At 57.6% G+C, this 13853-nt stretch overlaps 2 protein-coding genes across 2 annotated transcripts in view; one reads left to right on the top strand and one right to left on the bottom strand.

The window, feature by feature from the left end:
• LOC115297765 overlaps nucleotides 1–1522 on the bottom strand; it is a 13262-nt gene extending 11740 nt beyond the window's left edge. The window contains exon 1 of the mRNA XM_029945891.1: nucleotides 1385–1522. Coding sequence (XP_029801751.1) covers nucleotides 1385–1522 — 138 coding nt within the window. The remainder of the gene's footprint in view (nucleotides 1–1384) is intronic.
• The window catches only part of LOC115298533 (neuroblastoma suppressor of tumorigenicity 1), an 11672-nt gene extending 2515 nt beyond the window's left edge, over nucleotides 1–9157 (top strand). Inside the window, exons 2-4 of the mRNA XM_029947453.1 lie at nucleotides 5980–6168; nucleotides 6290–6401; nucleotides 7705–9157. Coding sequence (XP_029803313.1) covers nucleotides 5999–6168; nucleotides 6290–6401; nucleotides 7705–7953 — 531 coding nt within the window. The 5' untranslated portion in view covers nucleotides 5980–5998 and the 3' untranslated portion in view covers nucleotides 7954–9157. The remainder of the gene's footprint in view (nucleotides 1–5979; nucleotides 6169–6289; nucleotides 6402–7704) is intronic.
• The last annotated feature ends 4696 nt before the right edge of the window (nucleotides 9158–13853 follow it).

Raw genomic sequence — 13853 nt, 5'->3', positions numbered from 1 at the left:
GGGGGGGGGGGGGGGGGGGGGGGGGGGGGGGGGGGGGGGGGGGGGGGGGGAAGGAAGGAAGCCACCCTGCGGTGAGACGGGTCATGGAATCACAGAGGCCTTCAGCAGCCCGCTGGAGCCAGACTGCTCTTGAGGGAATCCGCTAAAATGGACATTCCCAGGCCATGCTCCGTGTTGTAGAGGGTGCAAGTGTGAGGCTCAGGGAGGCAATGCAAATAGTCTGAGATTCAGTGAATCAACCAGTGAACTTGGGCCTGAACTTGTCCTTGGACCCCAGAACGGGTGCCGGGGGGCCTGCCAAGCTGAGCGGAGCTGGGGTCTGATGCTGCTAGGCCGGCCTTCCAGAGCCACCTTGCCAGCCGCACCTTTCACGGAAGTCCCTGCGCTCATTCCAAGACCTGCAGGGAGGGCCCCACCCTCACCGAGTCCCAAGCCTAGGGCTGTGGCCGAAAGGGCCACACCCTGTGCACCAGCAGCAGCAAGGACAGCCTGGCAGCCATGCCCAGCCTGTTTTCTCTGGGAGGGGGCCCTAGGGGGCTGATCTCTCCAATACCCTGTCCCTTCCATCAGTGGCCCCCCGGGGTGAAAGTCTGAGTGGCGTCTTGCTCTCTGCTCCCACCCTGGCTAGTCAGTGTGCAGGGCGGCACTCCACAGTTCATAAAACCCTTTCTGAGCTGGCATCTCGAATGGTTGAGTTTCCCCTAAATCCAGTTTCATCTGGAGGCTGCAACCCCAGGATTTCGATATTTTCAGGACGCACCCAGGAATCTGGTGGGAGGAGGTGGGGGAGAGGGGAGGGCCAGGGACATCGCATGGGCAGCAGGAGGGCGTGGGCAGAGTTCAGGGACCCCTGGCTGGCACTAATGATGACATTAGTGAGGCTTTATCCTGTGGCGGCCAGGCTCTGCAGCCCTTTCCAGGCGCTGCTCAGTTCACTGCTCACGGCTGACCCGAGAGCTGGGTGTTCTCCCCGTCCCCACTCTGCAGCAGGAAGTCGAGGCACAGAAAGGTTAAAGCGGCAGAGCTAGGGTCTGAACCTGGGTCTGTGGCACTCAGTTGTGGAGAATGTTATGGCGAGCCTAGATCTTTCTCTGTGTGTGTGTGTGTGTGTGTGTGTGTGTGTGTGTGTGTGTGGACAGGAAGAGAGGGAGAGGGAGGGACTTGGGCCACCTCATCTGATCAGTTTGAAAACAACACTCGACAAACCCCACTTGCTTCCCGTGGGACTCGCGATGTCTCCCGAACATCGTGCACAGGTTCAAGCCTCCATCCGGGGCAGTTGGGGCCCTGAGTGGGAAGGGCTCCCAGAGAGGGTTACAGGAGCAGGAGTTGAAGTTGTCCAGAGGCTTACTTTGCTACCAGGATTTGTCAGCCCCGCCCCTACCTGCTTCCACATCGGGCTGCTTGCTGGGAATGGTGACACCAGGGGCCTGGGGGAGGCGGGTGTGGCTGGCGGTGAGTGGACCATTCTGCCCAGAAAATCCTCGTGGGCCTGGCCTGAACGCTCGGGTTTGGGCAACATCTCCGGGAAAGTTGCTGGGTTCTGGAAGGTGCGGAGAGAGGACCCCCCACGACCCTACCACGAAGCCTATTCTTACTGCCCCACCCCCTGCCCATCCCCAGGGACCTTCTGAACCAAGGGTCCCCAGAAAACCCCCCAGCGGCTCCCCTGTGTTCGTCAACTTCCTTCTTCCTCAATGTGAGAGACCTGGGTGCTCCGGCCCTTGATCTGTGCCTCAGTCTCCCTGGTGTTGGAACAGGTCAGCCATTGTCCCCTCCCCTCCCCGCGGGGGACCTCCTTCCTGTCTTGCTGGCAGTCTCAGGTGTGTCCAGTGTTTGCAGATCCTCTGAGGATCTGGGGGGTTTGGACCAGGTGGCAGTGGGGTGACGATGCCCCCATTGAAGCCTCACCACGATGCTGAGGAAGGGTTGTATCATTCTCTTCCCGAGGCTCCGAGGAGCCAAGGGTTGGCCATGGCCACGTTCATCCACGGGGCGTCTCATAGGCAGGGGGGTCTTGTGCAGGAGTGGGGCTTGAACTTCTGCTCCGAGGGAGTGCTACTACGGCTGTGAGACACAGCCTGCGGGGACAGGGGCAGGGAGCCCCAGGCCTCTTGCCAACTCTAGACCATTCCCTGGGTGCCTTCGCTGGCTCTGTTCCTGGCTTTGTCCTCCGGGAGCCTGCAGAGGTACTGGTGGTCACCTTGCTACTGTCCACGGTCAAATCTTGGTGTTAGTCAATCCAAATTTGGTAAGCCTAACTCTCTTAAACCTCCCCGTGCCTCAGTGTCTCCGTCTCTAGAATGGGGGAATAGTACTATCTTGTGGGGTTGTCATAAGGACACATAAATGAATGTGCCTGGAACAGTGCATAGATCACAGCCCCAGCTCCTGCTACTGTGAGACGGGCAGGGAATGTGCCGGGCTGTTGGGGATTAAGCCTCCCCCCCGCCCCCTACCTCCTTGCCTTTGCTCGTGCAGTGCCCTCAGCCAGCAGCTCCCTTCTCTCTCCATCATTGGCAACTAACTGTCATCCTGAATTAAATCCAGAATTACGAGTCTCTCCTTCCCTCCGCCCCAGCCATCTCTGACTGCCCATCTGAACAACTACTTCCTCCAAGCCCACCTCCCTTGACCTCCCTCTTTAGGCCCTGAGTTCTGAGAGGGCGTAGGGCCCGTGCCCCCAGCTTCCCTGCCCTCTCCCTCGCCTCTGTCTCCGCCCGCCTAGAAGGTGCTCAGGGAACTGCGTGTCTCAGTGGCAAAGCATTGCGTGGCCTGACTTGCTAGGGGACCTTGGGACACTCCTTTGTGGGTGGGTGGGGGGATCTCTCTTCACACCTTGCATTCTAGGTCTCTTCTGTCTTGGAGTGTGGCCTTCAGGGAGGGAGGAAAAGATGAGAATCTGTTGGTGAGGCTCTCTTCTGAGGAAGGAAGGTCCCCCTGCTGTATAAAAAAATCAGCTGAGTTGTTGCTTGAAAAAACAAAGCAAAAGAATCCATAAACCAACAACAAAAAACTCCGCCAGCGAAGAGCCTGTCCCAGTGCGGAGGGTTCCCCAGGGGTTCCTGGGGGTTGGGTGTGAGAGCGGGCAGAGGGTGGGTGCATCCTGATGACAAGTGTCTGAGGCAGAGGCGGCTCCAGTGCTCCACCCTCTGCTGCCTGGCCCGCCTTTCCCACCCTGCTGGGGGCAGGGGTGGGAGGTGGGGAGCAGGGCTGGCCCCAGCTGGGTGCCTGCTGATTGCATCCTCCTAGTTGTTCTCCCCCAACAGGGCTGTGCTCCCCATCTTAGGGGTGAGGCCAGCATAAGTGTGCTGGGAGGTGAGCCTTATTTCTGGAAGTCACACAGCCCCCTGGATGGAGGGCCAGACTTGAACTAGGAGACCCCAGGGGCTGTGCTTGTGGTGTGAGTGGGGCGGTTGGCTGGAGCTCAGGGCTGCTGACCTGGGTAAGCAGTGTGGCCCCAGCCCCTCTGAGGTCCCGGCTGGGCCTGGCAGTTCGGCTTATGGTGTGACAACCCCCACCCCACCCCACCCCACCCCGTGGGCATGGCTAGATTAGCTCCGCTCTGTAACTGGGGAGGAAGAGTCACTTTCTGCTGTAACCTGACCCTAATAACCAGTCCCCATGTTCCGGGCCCCTGACTCCAACAAAAACTCACCCTTGCCCTGTCTCAATAAGCATTGTTTTATTAACCCCACCCCCAGTTCTGCCCCCCTTTAGCTGGTCCCAGCCCATGGCCTCCATTTCAGCTCCCACAACCCCCTCACCAAACTCAATCACAAAGCAGACCCAGCTGGGCTCCAGGCTACTTCCAGTCACCCCCAGTCTCAGCTCCCAGTGAACATGGCTCCGGGCCCCAGTCCCCTCCTGGCCTGGAGCTGATCTTCCCGAGGACTCGCTGTAGGGTCAGGTATAGGACGAAGGCCCAGACCTCTCCGAGGTCTCTGATGGGCTGGTCTGGCCTGGGGGTGGCCCAGGGAGCTCTGGCCTCAAGTAGGCCTCCAGGGTCCCCTCCTGGGCTGCTGTGGTCAGACCCTGACTCAGAGGCCAAATCCCCAGACACGGAAGAGGACTTGGTGGGGTCAGGAGCCTCCTGGATGCCCAACTTGTTGAGAAATTAGTTCGGGCGCCAGTTAGGAACAAACCCATTCTGTTTTGTTAGGATGCGGTTGTACTGAAAACACGGGCTTCGCTGCCCATCTTAAGAGGAGACCGGAAGTGCGTGGGTGAGAGCCGGGGTCATGACACAAATACATTTGGACAGGGCGGGGACACCCCTGCTCCCCTCCTACTGTTCTCCCCACTTCACCCTTCCCGCCAGCTGGGAGCAGGGGTCACCCAGGCATTGGGGTCCAGCAACATGGGACTTGCCTCCTCTCCTGAAGATCTCCCGCAGGGCGAAGGAGCTGAGCAGCACCTTCTGGGTGGAGAGAACAGAGAGAAGAGCCCTGCAGACTGGCCGGGCCCTGTGCACAAGCCCAGCTGAGCCAGCCCACCTAGGTTCTCCCTGCAGGAGCAAGCAAGACCCCCCCTACCCCACCCCCCACCAACACCCCCCTCTTCCCGGACACTTCACCAAGGTTACCTGGCGCTTTCTGCAGGAGGTGGGCTGAGGGTAGGGTTGTTTGAATGGGAGGTTCCCTCTAGTGCCTGTGGAACAGCACCTGGCTCCTGATCCCGAGCCAGCCCCCCCCAGAGGCCCCTCTTGGGGGTGTCCCAAGACCCCGAATCCCGGACTGACAGCTGGAACAGTTCTCAAGGCCGCTCCACATCAGAAGCGGCTTGGGAGAGTCCTGGAGGCTCAGTCCACTCTAGAACCCGCTCCTCACGCCCAGGGGGCTTCTCCTGCGCCACCAGGCTTAGAAACCAGCGTCCAGGGCACTTCACTCATTTTACAGATGGGGACACTGAGGCCTGGGTGTCCAGGGCCTGGTTCTCAGTCCAGTGCCCTTTCCCATGTCCTGTCCCCAGAGGACCCCCTTGCTGTACTGACTGTTTCCAGGCTGCTCTGAAGCCTCCCTCCTCCACACGTTTGGAGGTGCAAGAGGGCGAAATCTAGGGAAGATGAAGTTGGGGGACAAGCACGGGGAGAGCCCCCTCTGAGTGGAATCCTTTAGACACACGCTGCCCTGCAGCACCATCTGGTGGCACATTCTGGTATTAAGATTTCTTTCCATCCAGTTTACAGGGGGTCCAGCGATGCGCTTGGCTGGTCTCCGAGGTTGGGATGGACCTGGGGGTAACGATGAATCCACATTTCCTCTCAGGGCTCGAGGCTCTGGTGGGGCCTCCAAAGGCTGAATAGTCAGTCTGGTTCACGGTTAGCTTTTTCACCTGACGCCCAGCCAGCCAAGGCGGCACCATAATTCAGTGATGGATGAAGAAGGTTAGTTTTCCTGGTGGCTGACACCCCCCGCCCCTGCCGGGGGGCATGCTCAGGAGCCATCCTGGGTGGCCGGCCCCTCGGGGCAGCCGCTGTGCGGGCAATCTTTTGTGCTTCCCGGAGGACCCACAGCATCACAGCAAGGAGGGAGCTGACGGTTGCTCAGCACTCAACACTCCCCAGGCGCTTGGAGGGTCTGCGTCTTGGCCCTCATCCTTTGCCACGCAGTCTCACCATTTCCATTTCTTAGGTGAAGAAACTGAGGCACAGACATAGAAAGTAACTTGCTCAAAGCTGCACCTTAAGTTGTACAAGTAACACATACGGAGGGTGTGTTACCTGCCAACCCCACCGCCGAGGGCCTTGCATGTCGCCTTCGTGACCCCCCACCCCACGCACGTACGCTAGCAGCCTCACTGTCGAGGTTCAGAAAGGAGAAATACCTTGTCCGAGGTTGAGCTTCACCGGTAAGCGGTAGGGCTAGGGTTCGAGCCCAGGCAGTCCGGAGTCGGAGCCCATGCTTGTAACATCACCGTCCCCTCCGTCCACGGCCCGCTGGCCCGCTGGCCTCACCTGCTGTCTGCGCTCTGTCCTAGGGCTCTAGAGGCCACGGGCATGATGCTCCGGGTCCTGGTTGGGGCTCTCCTCCCCGCAGTGCTGCTGGCCGCCCCACCGCCCATCAGCAAGCTGGCCCTGTTCCCGGACAAGAGCGCCTGGTGTGAGGCCAAGAACATCACCCAGATCGTGGGCCACAGCGGCTGTGAGGCCAAGTCCATCCAGAACAGGTGGGAGCCAGGGGGCGTGAGCGGAGGGGTGAGTGCAGAGAGCAGAGGGAGGCGGGGACTGGGCTGCCCGTGCCCGCCTCCGCCACTGTGTCACGGCCGCAGTGACCGTCTCCTCCTGCAGGGCCTGCCTAGGACAGTGCTTCAGCTACAGCGTTCCCAACACCTTCCCACAGTCCACAGAGTCCCTGGTTCACTGTGACTCCTGCATGCCGGCCCAGTCCATGTGGGAGATCGTGAGTACTCCTGCCTGCCCTGCCCAGCCTCCACCCAGAGACTGCCCGGGCCTTGGCCACCGAGCTTATGAGCAAGGCCCCACTGTGTGCAGGGTCTGGGGCTTGTGCTAAGGATACAGGTGTGGTCCTAGCCACGCAGTGGCTTAGGAGTCTGACACCAGCGTGGACAGGACAAGGGATCTTGGGAAGCTCCATCCTGATGGCGGTCACATTCTGAAATCCTTTTAGTGGTGTCCCATTGTCTTAAGATGAGACCGAGATCCTTGTTGTGACCCACAGTGCCTGGCATTGCTTTCTTTCAGTCTCTCATACCTATTCTGCTTGCTATCACCACAGGGCCTTTGAACATGCTCTTTTCCCTGTTTGGAATACCTTGCTTCTCCTCCTCACACAGTTAACGTCTATTCATTCTTCTGCTCGTGGCTCAGCATCATTGTCTCAGGGCCCTTTCCCATCCCCCTGAGCACCGTGTGCCTCTGTTTTGACATCTGTCACATCACAGTTTTCCATCTGCATTTGGGTGACTTTGACAAATCTGTTTCCTCCACTAGACTCTGAATTCTTTGAGGAATCATACCTGTTGTGTCCCCAGAGCTGGCAGGGAGTAGGTGCTCCGTGGTAGGAAGAAGGGAGAGAAAAGGAAGGAAGGAAGGCAAAAGGAAGGGCCACTGGAAAAATGACATTAGGGGAATACCAAGACCCTGAAGGGCTCAGTAGGGCCGACTGAGCTGGGCTGGGGGGTTGGGATGGGGCTCTTTGAGGAAGTGATATCAGAGCACAGATACGGAGGTTGAGTAGAAGTTAACTGGGCCAGTTTGGCGCAGGTGGTAGTGGTGGGTTGGGCGAGGACCTTTCAGGCAGAGGGAACAGCATGTGCAAAGTCTCCGACAGATGAGGCAGCTCAGAGTTGGCGGGTGGGGGGTGGCACAAGGTCAGGGGTGGAGAGGTCAGCCGGAAGCAGCTGAAGGTCCTGCGGGGCCTGAGTAAGGAGTCTCGACTTTTCTTCAAGTGCCCCGGGATGCACTGAGGCGGATTTTAGGCAGGGGTGGCCATGTGAGATTTCCCCTCAGGCTGCTGTGAGGGCGCCGTTAGGGGCGGCAGAACTGCATTCGAGGAGACAGGTCGGGGGGCACCTGCACGGGCTCACCGCCCTCCCTGTGAGCTCACGGGGGTGTCCCGGGTGGGCTCAGGGATTCTGGGGTCTCTGGGATTGTTGGTCCCGTGAGGAATGCTGCCCTAGGGGCGTCCCTGCCAGCCCCGGACCTTTGGAAATGTGTCTTCTCTTCTCTCCTGCCCTCCCCAGGTGACCTTGGAGTGCCCTGGCCATGAGGAGGTGCCCAGGGTGGACAAGTTGGTGGAGAAGATCCTGCACTGTAGCTGCCAGGCCTGCGGCAAGGAGCCTAGTCACGGGCTGAGCGTCTACGTGCAGGGCGAGGACGCGCCGGGCTCCCAGCTGGGCACCCGTCCCCACCCCCACCCCGGCGGGCAGACCCCTGAGCCCGAGGACCCTCCCGGGCCCCCCCACGTGGAGGAAGAGGGGGCTGAGGACTGAGGCCCCGACTCTTCCTCCCCTCTCGTCCCCTGCGGAATGTTGGGTGTCACCCTTGGGGGAACGGGGGTGGGGGGGGAGAAAGGCTGAAGCCCTCCTTTGGCACTGGATGGACTTGGATTCAGACTTGGACTTGGAATGCTTTCTGGTTGCCATGGAGATCTGAAGGGAGGGGTTGGGGCCAGGCTGCACAATTTAATATATTCACGAGTGAGGGGAGGTCGCAGTGGTGTTCAGGGTTCTTTTTCGGAGGTGGAGGGGGGATTCTCTTCCTTTCAAGGCCTCCTTGTGATGTGCCTTTGGGAGGGGGAGGAGGTTGGCCGCGCTGCGGAGGTGGGTGCAGGGTCCTCACAGCCCCTGCTGGGGCCGGGCCCCTGGGCTGCCCATGGTGGTGCTGGGGCCCTGAGCCCAGGGCAGGCGCCTTGCCGGCAGCAGCCTTGAGGGAGGTGCTGGGTCCTGGCCGGGGGGACCGCTGGAGAAGCTCGAGCCCCACAGGCTTCCCCAAAGGCCTCCCGGGCAGCGCGGTTCCGTAGTGGCATCAAAGTGCCCCCCCTCTTCGATGGCATGCTTGGGAGTCAGGTCTGGGCAGGACCCTGCTGACTCATGGCCCGGAGCTGGGAGCCAGGCTTTCTGGGCCTCTCTGGCTTCCTTGGCTTTCCAGGGGGTGGAGGGAGGCAAGGGAGGAGCCTTCCTGGGACGGGGGAAGGGAGGACTCCCAGACCATCACCAGAGTGGCCCTCCCCTCCTCCTCTCCCACTGCCCCCCAAGTTCTGGGTCCCTCGGAAAACTGATGGAGCCAGCCTTTCCCCTCCTGGGGAGCTCTTTCTGAATATCGGATGGTGGGGAGGCTCCAAAGAGGGCCCTGGGTGGGGTGGACTCTGGCTGAGCCTGAGGAAACTAGGAGAGGAGGGGAGTGTCCATGGCGCCAGTGTCCGCACAGCTCTCTGGCAACCGATCCCACCCATCACCTCCCTCCCAGCTGCACTTTAACCCAGAGGGGGAGTGGGGTCCTGGGGGCGGGGCGGGTGGGCTGTGAGGAGCGCCCCTTTGGGACCCATTCCTGCCGGTGTCTGCTCCTCTGACCCCGGGGGCTGGGGGTGCTCCGGCCCTCACGGCTGTTCCGACGAGAGCTTCTGGAGCTTGTAACCAGTAGACTGTTTTCCCCGACGGACCCTGAGTTTTCTCATGAATAAATTCATTCAATGCCTGTGTTCTCTTCCTCACTGTGGGAGGCTGGGAGGGGCGCTCTCCTGACCCAGGGTACCCCAGGGGTCCTCGGTGAGGCCTAGGGGGAGGGGGCTAGACTGCACAGTGAGCCCCCCAAGCACACCCTCCCTCTCACTCTCCTGCCGTGTTGTGTGCCTGTGGGTTCTGCTTTCCTGGCTGCCACCTCTTTCTTTGGATGTCCATTTCTGGCCTCGTATGTAGAGTGGGTGGGCCTCCAGACCAGGCACTCCCAGTCTTGACCTTGGTCCCTTGGGCTTGCCTCCTGCCATCTCTTTTCCCCCTCACAGTGAGCCAGCATCAGCCCTTCCCTGGTCCCCAGGCTCGCTCGACCTAGAAGGGGGAAGAAACAAAACCAGTGGTTCTGAATGAATATACAAGGTGGGGTGCTGTACTAAGTACTTCACATAAATTAACTCATTTAATCCTCACCACCACCCTGTGATGCGGGTATCAGTTCATAGAGGAGGCATCTGAAGAGCGGGGGGATTAAGTCATCTGCCCAGGGTCCTGGGGTTCAGAAATAGCAGCCAAAGGACTCGAGCCCAGTGAGGCCTAATCACTGCTCTCAGTATAACTTTAGCGGTTGCCATTTGTTAATCAACTACTATGTGCCAGGCTGGGTGCCTCACCACCTCGCAATGACCCTATTTGTTTGGTATCATTACCCTGATGCCATGTGGTCCCCCCACATTCTCCATTGAGACACAGCAGAGTTGGTGGTGTGTGTGATGGCTCTGACCCCTTCTTCCTCACACGCATCGCTGTAAACACCGTATACCAGGCAATTTACATATATTATTTCTAGGCCATGGAAAATCCTCCTTTTGCAAATGAGGGCATTCATGCCCGGGGACTGCTGCGCCCAGGTTGGGAGGCAGCGGTGCCGGGAGTCTAAGCTAGCGCCCTCTAGCGACAAGGGCTGTGTACTACGCACGTGATTTCCCCAGTGGACACAACCTTCCCTTCAAGATCGCTCTGCGCTGTTTAGCAGGTTGTGTGTGCTTCCCAGCTCCAGGACGGCGCTCCTTGGATAGACCCATACATGGGGGCCTTGACACCTCCTGTATGCAGACTTCAGTGGCCCCTAGTCTGGTATAGACAAGCCCTGGCCATATTAATAGCCATTCTATACCGATGGTGATGAGGACCGACGGGAGCGCACAGAGAAGATGCTGCGTGGCTTCCAAGGACTCAGAGGCCAGGTCCAAACGAACGACTTCCTGGGACCGTGTCCCTGGTGCTGGACTTCTGAGGCCCAAGCACAGGCTTGGCAGGATGAATCTTGGTCAGGAGCCGCCTCCATTCTGTGTATGGAACAAGGTGGTGTAGACATATAAAGAGATTAAGAGGCTCCTTGGAAAGAAAGCGGGAAGGTGGCTCGACGCGGCTGGTGGCAAGTCTGGAATACTAGCCAGAGTTTGGACCTCATTCTCTTTGCATTAACCTCCCGGGGGGTGTCAGAGGTGGGTTTCGGGGTGAGACCGGCGGCGTTGACAGCAGTGGTCCAGGCAGGAGATGAAGGACGCCAGAATTGGGCGGGGGCAAAGGTGTTGGGGAGGCGGGGCCAGGCAGGAGAGGCGCCGCTGATTGGATGCGGGAGCAGCAAATGGGCGGAGCCAGATTTGATTGCCGGCCGAGACTTGAGAAGCGGCACTAGTTGTGCCTGCCTGCCAATGGGAGTGAGGTGTGGAGTGGTGACTTCGATTTTCCTCCTGGCCAACCTCAGGCTGAACCACCCAGGGAGCCCCCCGCCCCACAGCAGTGGTGCGAGGACCTAAAATCTGTACAAGGGATTAACGCGGACAGCACAGGCCCCTCTCCGCAAGAGCAGGTGAGTAATTAGCTCCAGCTTCCCCGCGCCCTTGGCCCAGGTGGAGCCTACAACTCCCAGCTAGTTTTCTTCCCCTGCTGCTTGCCTCTGGGAATATCCAATCAATCTGGGTTCAAATCCTGGCTGGCCCACTTCCTAGCTGTGTAATCTTGAGGAGGCCGGTTAAACTCCCTGAGACTTAGTTTCCCCATCTGTAACATGGGGACTCTCCTACTCCCGGTTTTACATAAATTAATGTACAAATGGAGCTCGGAAGGGTGCCTGGCATGGAGTAAGACCTTGAAAAACGACAGTTGTTGGGGCAGCTGGCAGGCTCAGTCAGCAGAGCATGCGACTCTCGATCTCAGGGTCCTGAGTTCAAGCTCAGGGGTGTAGAGCTTACATTAATAAACAAAACACACATACACAAGAAAAATGCCAGCTGTCATTCTAATTATTGAGAATGAATGATTGGGTCACAACTGCTGGTGGATGGGCTGATAGTTGTGTTCATTCACTCATTCACTGAACAGATGTTTACTGAGGAACCTAATCTATGCTGAGCATATGGCTGTGAACAAAACTGACCACCACCACAAGGAATTTATCCAGTTAATCAATGTCTTCTGCAAAAGCAGCTTTGGGCAGACCTCACAACCTCCCTGAACCTCCGTTTCTCCGTCCCTGTAATGCAGAGCTCAGCCAGGCATGGAGGTCTGAGGCAGAAGACTTTAGAAGAGTTCCTTTGTGGCACCAGCGTTTTCCTCCAGAGAGGGAGCTCCCCATGGCTAGAAGTAATCAAGAAAAGGCTGAGCATCCCTGAAGGTCCCTGTCTACCTGAAACATTAAGAATGTCTAGGACTTTATTATTCCATGAGAGAAATGATAAACTTTAATAAGAGTACACACATGGAGCTTAAGAAAAGTTCTTATATTCAAGATAATACCAGTGTGGCCACAAGGTGGCACCACTACACGGCCCAACCTAGAAAAAAATTTTTATAACAAATATTTTGGGGGTCGCCTGGGGAACTCAGTTAAACGTTGGACTCTTTTTTTTTTTAATATTTTTCTTTTTAATTTATTTTTGAAGCTGGGAGAAACAGAGTATGAGAGGGGGTGGGGCAGAGAGAGAGGGAGAGAGAGAGAGAGGGAGGGAGACATAGAATCTGAAGCAGGCTCCAGCTCTGAGCTGTCAGCACAGAGCCCAATGCAGGGGCTCAAACCCATGATCGTGAGATCATGAGCTGAGCTGAAGTCGGAGGTTTAACCGACTAAGCCACCCAGGTGCCCCAAGCATTGGACTCTTGATTTCAGCCGAGGTCACAATCTCCCAGTTCTGGGACCGAGCCCCATATCAGGCTCTGCGGTGACAGCTTGGAGCCTGCTTGGAATTCTCTCCCTCCCCCTCCCCTGCTCATATGTGCTTGCTCTCTCTCTCTCAAAATAAATAAACAAACAAACATTAAAAACCCAAACATTTGTGAATTTGTCCTCCAGAATGAACAAATATTGATAAATTTGTCATATTTTAATTAGCCTTTTTTTTTTAAAATAAAAAATAAAATAAAGGCCCTGAGTCCACAGAGCTGGTAACCAACAGCAATGGGATCCCAAGTCTGGACTAATAGTTTTCAACCTAGCGCTTGGTATCCTGTCCCCTGGGGGCACAGCAGGCACTGTCATGGGGTACAGGTGGCATTTCCAGGAAGGACAGGCTGCGCCTCCTCCTCCATAGACCCATCTGTCGGCAAGACTGGGCTCTGAGCACCAAATAGTGGCCCGAGGGTGGATGGGGCGCTGCAGGGTCTTGAGGTGTTTCTGTCTTGGGTGTTGGACAGTCCTGAGTTTCAGTTCCATTTGATCTCTTGCTGCTGGTGACCTTGGGTGAGGCCCTTGGCCTCTCTTGAGCCCCAGTTTAACATCTACATAGCATTACTGTAGTGGTAGGAATAATGGAGTCAAGCCGCTGGAACATAGAAGGAATCTTCTGCTCAGGAGGTATTCCCTTCTGGTTTCTATGGAGGGAAAAAGACCCCCTTCCCCTCCGATTCCCTTCGATTATGCTGCCCTCCATTTTCTTTTCTTCCCTATAGCAGCGATCCCTGTACCTGACTTTAGAAGTTTATTGTGCATGTTGTTTACTATCCGTCTCCTTCCACTAGAATGTAAACCCCACGAAGCTGGAAGTTGGTTGTGGTTACAGTAGTGTCCTGATTGGTCAGAACAGTGCCTAACACCTAGTAGGTGCTCAATAAATGTTTGTGGAATGAATGAGTGGAGGCCCCCAGTATTGATCTGTGAAGTGTCTGGTAGAGACGTCTTAGCTAGGAGGAAGAGACACAGAGAGGGGTCACCTTCCGGGTGTGTTACACCGACCCCTCCACTTGCGGTGTCTCTACCTCCTCTGGCCTAGGGATTCCCGAATCAGGGACTTCACCCTCAGGACCCGAGGCTGTCGGGAATGTAGGTTTCCGCTCAAAGGGCCCACGGAGGAGGTAACCTGCTGTTTAAAGGTTTGAAGGAAGCATTATATAGGTTATTATGTATTCCGGTTACTATTATATACGTACATATGTGCATACATATGTGTGAACACATTGGAGGTCAAGCGAGCACCCCAGTAGCACCCAAAGTCCTCCCCCCCCCCCCCGCTAGCACTGCGACCCCCCTGCGGGTAGGTAGCCCCCAGTCCTAGGCAGCGGCTGCCAAGCCCCTCCTGAGTTCCTCGTGAGCCGCCGCTCGGCGGAGGGTCGTAGGGGAGTGTGGGGGGTGGAGGAGGCCGACGCTGGGGCTGCGACCCCGGGGTGCGGAGGACCCCGCGCGCTGCGAGGCGGGGGCTCGGCTGTCCCCGCCCACCGCGGGG

This window comes from Suricata suricatta, chromosome 8 (genome assembly GCF_006229205.1).
Source record: "Suricata suricatta isolate VVHF042 chromosome 8, meerkat_22Aug2017_6uvM2_HiC, whole genome shotgun sequence".
Lineage (NCBI taxonomy): Eukaryota > Metazoa > Chordata > Mammalia > Carnivora > Herpestidae > Suricata > Suricata suricatta.
Note: the sequence above shows the minus strand (reverse complement) of the source record. Positions and strands in the feature narration are given on the sequence as shown.